General features: G+C 43.7%; 1 protein-coding gene across 1 annotated transcript; it reads right to left on the reverse strand.

Annotated features, from left to right (window-relative positions):
- Nucleotides 1-661: 661 nt before the first annotated feature.
- LOC311125649 (methyltransferase-like protein 25B) lies at nt 662-12,443 on the reverse strand. Its single transcript, XM_084158424.1, has 8 exons — nt 12,191-12,443; nt 11,729-11,847; nt 11,415-11,631; nt 3,748-3,810; nt 3,488-3,625; nt 2,416-3,326; nt 1,955-2,139; nt 662-1,818 (listed from the first exon to the last, which is right to left on the reverse strand). The coding sequence occupies exons 1-8, from the start codon at nt 12,293-12,295 to the stop codon at nt 1,703-1,705; spliced, it is 1,854 nt and encodes a 617-aa protein (XP_084014550.1). The 5' UTR covers nt 12,296-12,443; the 3' UTR covers nt 662-1,702.
- Between the last annotated feature and the right edge of the window lie 460 nt (nt 12,444-12,903).

The following is a 12,903-nucleotide window of genomic DNA, read 5'->3' on the forward strand; positions in this document are numbered from 1 at the left end:
GAGTGCTGATTTAGGATCAGTTTTGCCTTTTTGATCACAGTGAATAAGATTACATGGACAGGAGGGACTTGATTCTAGAACAGCACTTGTACTAAGACTCTTCATATGTTTAAACATGGCAAACTGCACCCAACATCATTTTAATGGAGGATTTGTACTGAAATATACACCTTTTAGCCAAACACCGTTCTAAACCAATTTCCAAAATGACTTCCTCTCGTGACATTCATGCATGAGGATTATTGGTGTGTACTATATGTCTCCAGAGAGATATAATTGGGTGTGGGGGGGGGGGGCACAAGTGCCCACGAAGCAGACAAATTGATTAGAATACAGCCAGCCAATCTTAATGAAATCCAACATGCACAAAATAAACTGCTTTAGATCCTGTGTGACAATGTGTTGAAAGCAACAGAACACAATGCAGTCTCTGGCAACTTAATACTGGAGTCTGTGGCCAAAGTCTGGATGCTTCAGTCATTTGCATTAAACACTCCCTGTAACACAAACTGATGTCACGTGGTGCAGCCTTCAAAACTACTGTACAGGTCGATTTGAGTGTCAGTGATGTGTCAATCCCTGAGAAAATTCATTAAAAATGCCATTAACAATTAATGACCACTGGAAACAGGCTTTGGAAAATAATTAAGGATTCATCAGGTGAAATCTAAATACTATTCTTTATTCAATTTTGCCAGAAAAGGGGCACATTCTCTCCCTTTCAAAAGCAATTTTGTCCAGACATTAATATGAAAAAGGAATTGCATTACATGTGTATGGTCGCACCTTGACTCAAGTTGGTTGAGTGTCCTCCACTTCTTTCCACATTCTGTGATGAAATAGTAATTTGGCTCTCCTGGCCGTGTCCGAATACCCATACTTGCGTCCTAAATAGTAGGCCATTTTGAGTATGCAAAAAAAAGTTTTATAGTATGTGACATTTCGAAAATCAAGTATACTTTAAATGCCTGGATGTCATACTCATTTCAGCCTTGACAACCAGATATGGGGATGTGCTACTAAAATTAACCAAGAACGCTAAATAATGCAATTGTGCATGACGCATTCTCAGTATGCGAAAATAGAAAGTTTTATAGGATGTGAATTGGAAAAAAAAGTTTTGGTGTGTGTGTGTACACTAGGCTATTGATTTAATTTATATATGCACTTTGATTTCACTAAATATGTTAATGAAACCGAAACCAGATTTAAGTGCCTTTGAACGGGGTATGGTAGTAGGTGCCAGGCGCACCAGTTTGTGTCAAGAACTGAATCACTGCTGGTTTTTCACACAACAGTTTCCCATGTGTATCAAAGACAACTATAACTCCATTACTATTCTATTCAGAGTTTTTAGAGAAATTAACTGAATTGGAAATGAGCTGTTATCGGGCTGGTTAATGCGACGCATGTCTTTTGAATTTTGAAAAATCCATCCACACTCGGCCCCGCCCCACCTATTCAGCCAGTCAGGAGCCACTACTGCGTTGCGGCCGTGGCATACTGCATACCTTTTACTAAACGGTAGTGCAAAATAGTTTGCGACAATGAGTACATAGTATGCAGTTTAAGTATGTAGTACGCTAGTATGGGTATTCGGACACAGCTACTCACTTCTAAACTTCCACTCCAAAGTCCTTGAGCACCAATGAGTAAGGGAGTAAACTCTGAACACAACACTCGGTTTTAGAGGAGTCCTTGGTTATGGAAGGGTGCACACAGTCTCTTTGTCCCTTGTTGGCTGCTTCAAAGCCACCAGTACCAGGTTTCGGGGAGAGAACGCAGGGTCAAAGAGGGGCACCAGCTGACTCTTTATACCTACACCAACAATCAAGCAATAAGAAATAACACCTTTACTGTTAGCACTTGGCCCACAAAAAAGATGTATGGAATCGGATAAAATATCAGTATACATCAAGATCTGATAACACACAGTCTCTGTACATTTCCTCACCTTTCTCCTGCAGGTATAGCATCCTGTCCAGCAGCACCAGTGTCTCCACCACCGGTGCCAGTAGCAGAGCCAGGCTGAAGTAGACCACCACACGGCCCTCCTGCCTTAGCATGGCCTCCACTCTGCAGGTGTCCAGGGGCAGGTCAGGGGGCAGGCCAACGCGGGGCAGACCCAAACGGGCATACCTGTGGGTACATGTGGAGAGGGGGTCAGGGGTACATATAAGATAGGTGATCATGTTTGACCAAAAGGCAATATAGAGAGAATGTAGCTATTGAATTCCTAAATGTGATCATCAAAATGATTATCATTATACACAAGGATAATACCTAATAGTAAAGGTTTTTCTGAGACGTATGCAAGGATGGATTTCTTAGGTTTTCATCCTAACATACAGTGAAAGCTGCTGCCTAATGGTACAGACTGAAGAGGTATGGATACAAACTGGTGTAAACACTCACTCTGTAAAGGGTAGCAGATGTGCTTTCTTTATCGCCTGGACTCCTGGCCTGCGCAGCTCCGGCTTCGCCTCCCTGATAACTGTCTCCAGGGTTGCCCGATAACAGTGCATCCTTAGCAACCCACTCTCCTCCCGCAGCCTGTGCATGTAGTCCTCCATGGCGTGACATGCCCCCTCCCGTGCCTTATAGGACAACTGGTGTCCCGGCAACCCCTGCACCCAGGAACTCATTGGGTAGCCGAACTCTGAGTGAGATGTCTCATTGGTGGGCAAAGGAGAAAGGGGAGGGGCTATGAGGCCAGGGGGGTTGGGGTTCTCGCTGGTGGTGATCTTCATGTAGCAGCACGCCACTGAGGTGATGCCACGAACGTGAGGGCAGCTGGAAAAGTGGCGAAGGAGGGTAGCACTGAGGTCCCCGCAGGCATGGAGGCCTGTTAGGATGAAATCTGGACATTCCTGCCCCTCTTCCACAGGGCAGACAACCACTTCCGTAGATGAAATCTCTTGGCAGAGTGGGTGGACATATGGGCCTTGCCCGGCTTCAGTCTTGCAGAGCAATTTTGGAAATGAGAGTGAGCTAGACCGGGGCTCATATTTTACACTACTAAAAGAGTTTGTACATGCATTGTCATTATTCTTGAGTGGGGATGCAGGCTGGCCATTGTCTGACCAACCCAGGCATTCTGATTCTGCAGTCAACACAGGCTGGTCTCCGTGCCCATGTTGCTGATCAGCTTCTGATATGGACCCCCACTGTCTCTTCTTACTGGGTCCAGCCGGAGCAGTCTGATCCTCACAGACACATTTACTGTTTCCAACCTGCTTGACAAAGTCTTCCCATGATGCTTTGGGGTTGACCCAGCCAGCCACATGGCAGGGTGAGGGGCCAGATGTAGAGAGCTGAGGTCCATTCTGAAAGAGTAAGAGCAGTATAAATATTTAATTCTTCATTACATTGCTAATTAGTAATATTCACCAAATTGCTTAATAACTGGTTTTACAAAAAATGCCTAGTCTGAGCCAATCAACTGGGCCTTTCTTGCACTTTACTACTGAGCGTTGTGGTGCATTACCTTCCTCTGCCGCTCCTTCTCCAGCGTCCACAGAAGCTGTCCATCATATTTGGATGCCATGGAAACTAGAGTGGGATCGGCCTCAATTCCAGTCACAGACAGACCAAGCCCAAATGACAAGAAACGAGTCAAATGGCCCTAGGGAGACCAGTAGGGATACACAACATCATGTACTGTGACAAATCTCATTGTTAGGCAGATAACAATTTTTTTTATTGTGTGATTCCTAGGTCGAATAACAAGACTGAATATTAGGTTACCTGTCCAGAACCCACATCTACCACACTATTGCAGTCTGTCAGGTCACAAAGCTGCTTCACCAACTGTGGAGAGACATGAACAGATCAGTATCAACAACGACTGAAATGCAATATATATATATATATATATATCACTGCTCAAAAAAATAAAGGGAACACTTAAACAACACAATGTAACTCCAAGTCAATCACACTTCTGTGAAATCAAACTGTCCACTTAGGAAGCAACACTGATTGACAATAAATGTCACATGTTGTTGTGCAAATGGAATAGACAACAGGTGGAAATTATAGGCAATTAGCAAGACACCCCCAATAAAGGACTGGTTTTGCAGGTGGTGACCACAGACCACTTCTCAGTTCCTATGCTTCCTGGCTGATGTTTTGGTCACTTTTGAATGCTGGCGGTGCTTTCACTCTAGTGGTAGCATGAGACGGAGTCTACAACCCACACAAGTGGCTCAGGTAGTGCAGCTCATCCAGGATGGCACATCAATGCGAGCTGTGGCAAGAAGGTTTGCTGTGTCTGTCAGCGTAGTGTCCAGAGCATGGAGGCGCTACCAGGAGATAGGCCAGTACATCAGGAGACGAGGAGGAGCAGGAGGAGCACTGCCAGAGCCCTGCAAAATGACCTCCAGAAGGCCACAAATGTGCATGTGTCTGCTCAAACGGTCAGAAACAGACTCCATGAGGGTGGTATGAGGGCCCGACGTCCACAGGTGGGGGTTGTGCTTACAGCCCAACACCGTGCAGGACGTTTGGCATTTGCCAGAGAACACCAAGATTGGCAAATTCGCCACTGGCGCCCTGTGCTCTTCACAGATGAAAGTAGGTTCACACTGAGCACATGTGACAGACGTGACAGAGTCTGGAGACGCCGTGGAGAACGTTCTGCTGCCTGCAACATCCTCCAGCATGACCAGTTTGGCGGTGGGTCAGTCATGGTGTGGGGTGGCATTTCTTTGGGGGGGCCGCACAGCCCTCCATGTGCTCGCCAGAGGTAGACTGACTGCCATTAGGTACCGAGATGAGATCCTCAGACCCCTTGTGAGACCATATGCTGGTGCGGTTGGCCCTGGGTTCCTCCTAATGCAAGACAATGCTAGACCTCATGTGGCTGGAGTGTGTCAGCAGTTCCTGCAAGAGGAAGGCATTGATGCTATGGACTGGCCCGCCCGTTCCCCAGACCTGAATCCAATTGAGCACATCTGGGACATCATGTCTCGCTCCATCCACCAACGCCACGTTGCACCACAGACTGTCCAGGAGTTGGCAGATGCTTTAGTCCAGGTCTGGGAGGAGATCCCTCAGGAGACCATCCGCCACCTCATCAGGAGCATGCCCAGGCATTGTAGGGAGGTCATACAGGCACGTGGAGGCCACACACACTACTGAGCCTCATTTTGACTTGTTTTAAGGACATTACATCAAAGTTGGATCAGCCTGTAGTGTGGTTTTCCACTTTAGTTAATGAGGGTGACTCCACATCCAGACCTCCATGGGTTGATACATTTGATTTCCATTGATCATTTTTGTGTGATTTTGTTGTCAGCACATTCAACTATGTAAAGAAAAAAGTATTTAATAAGATTATTTCATTCATTCAGATCTAGGATGTGTTATTTTAGTGTTCCCTTTATTTTTTTGAGCAGTGTATATATATATATATATATAATATACGAGTGCTTACGGAAAGTATTCAGACCCCTTGACTTTTTACACATTTTGTTACGTTACAGCCTTATTCTAAAATGGATGAAATAAATAAAAATCCTCAAATCTACACACAATACTCCATAATGACAAAGCGAAAACAGGTTTTCATACATTTTACCAAATTTATTAAAAATAGAAGTATTCAGACCCATTGCTATGAGACTTGAAATTGAGCTCAGATGAATCTTGTTTCCATTGATCATCCTTGAGATGTTTCTACAAATTGGAGTCCACTTGTGGTAAATTTCATTGATTGGACATGATTTGGAAATGCACACAACTGTCTATATAAGGTCCCACAGTTGACAGTGCATGTCACAGCAAAAACCAAGCCATGAGGTCGAAGGAATTGTCCGTAGAGCTCCAAGACAGGATTGCGTCAAGGCACAGATCTGGGGAAGGGTACCAAAAAATGTCTGCAGCATTGAAAGTCCCCAAGAACACAGTGCCCTCAATCATTCTTAAATGTAGAACTTTGGAACCACCAAGACTCACCAAACTGAGCAATCGTAGGAGAAGGGCCTTGGTCAGGGAAGTGACCAAGAACCCGATGGTCACTCTGACAGAGCTCTAGAGTTCCTCTTTGGAGATGGGAGAACCTTCCAGAAGGACAACAATCTATGCAGCACTCCACCAATCAGGCCTTTATGGTAGAGTGGCCAGACAGAAGCCACTCCTCAGTAAAAGGCACTTGACAGCCCGCTTGGAGTTTGCCAAAAGGCACCTAAAGGAAAGACCATGAGAAACAAGATTCTCTGGTCTGATGAAACCAAGATTGAACTCTTTGGCCTGAATGCCAAGCGTCACATCTGGAGGAATCCTGGCACCATCCGTACAGTGAAGCATGGTGGTGGCAGCATCATGCTGTGGGGATGTTTCTCAGCGGCAGAAACTGGGAGACTAGTCAGGATCGAGACAAAGATGAACAGAGTACAGCAAAGTACAGAGAGATCCTTGATGAAAACCTGCTCCAGAGCCCTCAGGACCTCAGACTGGGGCGAAGGTTCACTTTCCAACAGGACAACGACCCTAAGCACACAGCCAAGACAACGCAGGAGTGGCTTTGGGACAAGTCTCTGAATGTCCATGAGTGGCCGAGCCTGGACTTGAACCCGATCTAACATCTCTGGAGAGACCTGAAAATAGCTGTGCAACAACACTCCCCATCTACCTGACAGAGCTTGAGAGGATCTGCAGAGAACAATGGGAGAAACTTCCCAAATACAGGTGTGCCAAGCTTGTAGCGTCATATCCAGAGTCGAGGCTTTAGTCACTGCCAAAGGTGCTTCAACAAAGTACTGAGTAAAGGGTCTGCATACTTTTGTAAATGTAAAAATGCATTCATTTTTTTTATTTTTTTATTAGCAAACATTTCTAAACCTGTTTTTGCTTTGTCATTATGGGGTATTTTGTGTAGATTGATGAGGGGGAAAAAACTATCAATTTCAGAATAAGGCTGTAACGTACCAAAATGTGGAAAAATTCTAGGGGTCTGAATACTTTCCGAAGGCACTGTGTGTGTGTGTATTTGTATGTATATACAGTTGAAGTTGGAAGTTTACATACACCTTAGCCAAATACATTTAAACTCAGTTATTCACAATTCCTGACATTTAATCCTAGTAAAAATTCCCTGTTTTAGGTCAGTTAGGATCACCACTTTATTTTAAGAATGTGAAATGTCAGAATAATAGTAGAGAGAATGATTTCTTTCAGCTTTTATTTCTTTCATCACATTCCCAGTGGGTCAGAAGTTTACATGATACCAAATACTAATTGAGTGTATTGCCTTTAAATTGTTTAACTTGGGTCAAATGTTTCGGGTAGCCTTCCACAAGCTTCCCACAATAAGTTGGGTAAATTTTGGCCCATTCCTCCTGACAGAGCTGGTGTAACTGAGTCAGGTTTGTAGGCCTCCTTGCTCGCACACGCTTTTTCAGTTCTGCCCACACATTTTCTATAGGCTTGAGGTCAGGGCTTTGTGATAGCCACTTCAATACCTTGACTTTGTTGTCCTTAAGCCATTTTGCCACAACTTTGGAAGTATGCTTGGGGTCATTGTCCATTTGGAAGACCCATTTGCGACCAAGCTTTAACTTCCTGACTGATGTCTTGAGATGGTACTTCAATATATCCACATAATTTTCCTTCCTCATGATGCCATCTATTTTTTTATGTGAACCAGTCCCTCCTGCAGCAAAGCACCCCACAGCATGATGCTGCCACCCCCGTGCTTCACGGTTGGGATGGTGTCCTTCGGCTTGCAAGCAACCCCCTTTTTCCTCCAAACATAACAATGGTCATTATGGCCAAACAGTTATATTTTCGTTTCAACAGACCAGAGGACATTTCTCCAAAAAGTATGATCTTTGTCACCATGTGCAGTTGCAAACCGTAGTCTGGCTTTTTTATGGCGGTTTTGGAGGAGTGGCTTCTTCCTTGCTGAGCGGCCTTTCAGGTTATGTCGATATAGGACTTGTTTTATTGTGGATATAGATACTTTTGTACCTGTTTCCTCCAGCATATTTTAGATTCCGTCTCTCACAGTTGAAGTGTACCTATGATAATAATGACAGACCTCTACATGCTTTGTAAGTAGGAAAACCTGCAAAATCGGCAGTGTATCAAATACTTGTTCTCCCCACTGTGTATATATATATATATATATATATATATATATAATATATATACACACACAGTGAGGGAAAAAAGTATTTGATCCCCTGCTGATTTTGTACGTTTGCCCACTGACAAAGAAATGATCAGTCTATAATTTTAATGGTAGGTTTATTTAAACAGTGAGACAGAATAACAACAAAAAAATCCAGAAAAACGCATGTCAAAAATGTTATAAATTGATTTGCATTTTAATGAGGGAAATAAGTATTTGACCCCCTCTCAATCAGAAAGATTTCTGGCTCCCAGGTGTCTTTTATACAGGTAACGAGCTGAGATTAGGTGCACACTCTTAAAGCGAGTGCTCCTAATCTCAGCTTGTTACCTGTATAAAAAACACCTGTCCACAGAAGCAATCAATCAATCAGATTCCAAACTCTCCACCATGGCCAAGACCAAAGAGCTCTCCAAGGATGTCAGGGACAAGATTGTAGACCTACACAAGGCTGGAATGGGCTACAAGACCATCGCCAAGCAGCTTGGTGAGAAGGTGACAACATTTGGTGCGATTATTCGCAAATGGAAGAAACACTAAATAACTGTCAATCTCCCTCGGCCTGGGGCTCCATGCAAGATCTCACCTTGTGGAGTTGCAATGATCATGAGAACGGTGAGGAATCAGCCCAGATCTACACGGGAGGATCTTGTCAATGATCTCAAGGCAGCTGGGACCATAGTCACCAAGAAAACAATTGGTAACACACTACGCTGTGAAGGACTGAAATCCTGCAGCGCCCTCAAGGTCCCCCTGCTCAAGAAAGAATATATACAGGGCCGTCTGAAGTTTGCCAATGAACATCTGAATGATTCAGAGGAGAACTGGGTGAAAGTGTTGTGGTCAGATGAGACCAAAATGGAGCTCTTTGGCATCAACTCAACTCGCCGTGTTTGGAGGAGGAGGAATGCTGCCTATGACCCCAAGAACACCATCCCCACCGTCAAACATGGAGGTGGAAACATTATGCTTTGGGGGTGTTTTTCTACTAAGGGGACAGGACAACTTCACCGCATCAAAGGGACGATGGATGGGGCCATGTACCGTCAAATCTTGGGTGAGAACCTCCTTCCCTCAGCCAGGGCATTGAAAATGGGTCGTGGATGGGTATTCCAGTATGACAATGACCCAAAACACACGGCCAAGGCAACAAAGGAGTGGCTCAAGAAGAAGCACATTAAGGTCCTGGAGTGGCCTAGCCAGTCTCCAGACCTTAATCCCATAGAAAATCTGTGGAGGGAGCTGAAGGTTCGAGTTGCCAAACGTCAGCTTCGAAACCTTAATGACTTGAAGAAGATCTGCAAAGAGGAGTAGGACAAAATCCCTCCTGAGATGTGTGCAAACCTGGTGGCCAACTACAAGAAACCTCTGACCTCTGATTGCCAACGAGGGTTTTGCCACCAAGTACTAAGTCATGTTTTGCAGGGGGGTCAAATACTTATTTCCCTCATTAAAATGCAAATTAATTTTTTTAATTTTTGACATGCGTTTTTCTTGATTTTGTTGTTGTTATTCTGTCTCTCACTGTTCAAATAAACCTCCCATTAAAATTATAGACTGATCATGTCTGTCAGTGGGCAAACGTACAAAATCATCAGGGGATCAAATACTTTTTTCCCTCACTGTATACATACACACACACACACAGTACCAGTCAAAAGTTTGGACACACCTACTCATTTAAGGGTTTTTCTTTATTTTTACTATTTTCTACATTGTAGAATAATAGTGAAGACCTCAAAACTATGACATAACACATATGGAATCATGTAGTAACCAGAAAAGTGTTAAAGAAATCAAAATATATTTTATATTTTAGGTTCTTCAAAGTAGCCACCATTTGCCTTGATGACAGCTTTGCACACTTTTGGCATTCTCTCAAGAAGCTTCACCTGGAATGCTTTTCCAACAGTCTTGAAGGAGTTCCCACATATGCTGAGCACTTGTTGGCTGCTTTTCCTTCACTCAGCAGTCCAACTCATCCCAAACCATCTCAATTGGGTTGAGGTTGGGTGATTGTGGAGTCCAGGTCATCTGATGCAGCACTCCATCACACTCCTTATTGGTCAAATTGCCCTTACACAGCCTGGTGGTGTGATGGGTCATTGTCCTGTTGAAAATTATAGTCCCATTAAGCGCAAACCAGATGGGATGGCATATCGCTGCAGAATGCTGTGGTAGCCATGCTGGTTAAATAAATCACTAACAGTGTCACCGGCAAAGCACCCCCACACCATGACACCTCTTCCTCCATGCTTCACGGTGGGAACCACACATGCGGAGATTATCCGTTCACCTACTCTGCGTCTCACAAAAACACGGCGGTTGAAACCAAAAATCTCTAATTTGGACTCATCAGACCAAAGGACAGATTTCCAGCGGTCTAATGTCCATTGCTCGTGTTTCTTGGCCCAAGCAAGTCTCTTCTTCTTATTGGTGTCCTTTTAGTAGTGGTTTCTTTGCAGCAATTTGACCATGAAGGCCTGGTTCACACAGTCTCCTCTGAACAGTTGATGTTGAGATGTGTCTGTTACTTGAACTCTGTGAAGCATTTATTTGGGCTGTAATCTGAGCTGCAGTTAACTCTAATAAACTAATCCTCTACTGCAGAGGTAACTCTGGAACTTCCTTTCCTGTGGCGGTCCTCATGAGAGCCAGTTTCATCATAGTGCTTGATGGGTTTTGTGACTGCACTTGAAGAAACTTTCCGTTCTTGACATTTTCGGGATTGACTGACCTTCATGTCTTAAAGTAATGATGGACTGTAGTTTCTCTTTGCTTATTTGAGCTGTTCTTGACATAATATGGACTTGGTATTTTACCAAATAGGGCTATCTTCTGTATACCACCCCTACCTTGTCACAAGACAACTGATTGGCTCAATCGCATTAGGAAGGAAAGAAATTCCACAAATGAACTTTGAACAAGGCACACCTGTTAATTGAAATGCATTTGAGGAGACTACCTCATGAAGCTGGTTGAGAGAATGCCAAGAGTGTGCAAAGCTGTCATCAAGGCAAACGGTGGCTACTTTGACGAATCTCAAATATAAAATATATTTTGATTTGTTTAACACTTTTTTGGTTACTACATGATTCCATATGTGTTATTTCATAGCTTTGATGTCTTCACTATTATTCTACAATGTAGAAAATAGTAAAAATTAAAGAAAAACCCTTGAATTAATGTGTCCTGACTTTTGACTGGAACTGTGTGTGTATATATATGAAAAAGTAGTATGCACATCCATTTATATGAAAAGTAGTATGCACATCTTTACCGTGCCCAGACTCCGGATCTCATGCTGCTTCTTGGGTTTCACATGTTTCCTGAATATGTGTCCCAGCAGTGAGCTCTGACTCCTGTTCTCCAGGAACTCCTCGGGCTTCAGCATGCCCACTTCATGTCCCCGCTTGCCCTGGGGTGTCCTGGGGAACGTCAGGGCATGAGCTGTGGCCCGGAAAGCCAATAGTGAAAGAGGCCATATACAAGAGTAGCTGAAATAAAAAAGGAACATTGTATAAGTTATTTCAAACAGTTTTATGATATAGAATCCAATTCAAATTCAATGACTACACTGGTATGACTGAATACCTTCTATTCACATTTAATCTGTCCAATAGGAGGTCAGCTATTTGTGGGGGTGACAGGTCACAGAGGACCTGTTGCCATCTGGTAGGCAATGTAGCCCATAGATCCTCACTGAAGAATTCCTAAGGCAGGAGAAAACATGATCAATAACACATTAATTGAAGAGTAGCTAGAGAAACCTATTCAGGGGCCATTTGAGACAGGGATGAAGCTTCATGGGAGCGTGTAGGGTGAAATTGCCTCTACACGCTGGCTTTTGGTCAGTTTAGAATTTTTTCCAATAATGGTTTAGGTCAGGATTGAGGGAGGGGAAGCTGATCCTAGATCTGTAGGGGAAACTTCAACCTGGAGCGGTGGACTCTAGACTTGATAGCAATATATCCCGTGATCATCGTATAACCTCATAAAAAAGTGCAGCAGCTTCACTTAAAAAACATAGAAATAGAATGAGTTGCTTGTACGTACAATTATGAAGGAATCGGAGATGTGTTTGTATGTCGACAGAAAATTTATAAGATGTCTTGCCAACTCTCTTTGCTGCTTTGCTGAAAGTGTCGGTGAGCACATCATTCGACCGTCGCATCGGCAACTGGATACCTACAACAACCGGTTATGAACTGTGAACATGAAACATTCCAACAATACGCTATTCTGAATGAAATTTTATAACGACGATAAGAAGTGTTTGTTTGTAGCTCTTCCTCACAACACGACCTCTGAGCCGGAAGTAGTCGATTGGTTAGTTTAACAGGAGGAAGATGGCGGAAGCGGATGATGAAGTGGAATCTGAATACAATGGCGGTAGAATCAAGGAGAATTTGAGTATTGTTCAAAAGAATGGAAAACGGAGCAAAGTAGGGTACAGTGATGAGAATGATCCTTCGTATCTAGTAGGAGTACGGTTTGTTAATAAGGAGCAGCTGAGCAGAGTACCAATCTTGAATAAACCAGTTGAGTTATCCAAACTGGTGGAGAGAGTTCTGGGTAAAGTGAAGGATGTGATTATTTTTTTTGTGTGATTCTGCGGATCAGAAGGAACGTGCGTTTTGTCTTAATCGATTTGATAAGTTGAAGTGTTGTGTGTCTCTTAGGAACAGGGCACCCGTCAAGGGGGTTATATCTGGCGTTTCGTGGGAAGTTGACGTGGAAGAGATGAAAGATATTGCTGGAGTGCTTGA

The sequence above is a fragment of the Coregonus lavaretus genome (assembly GCF_964263955.1).
Source record: "Coregonus lavaretus genome assembly, chromosome: 3".
NCBI lineage: Eukaryota > Metazoa > Chordata > Actinopteri > Salmoniformes > Salmonidae > Coregonus > Coregonus lavaretus.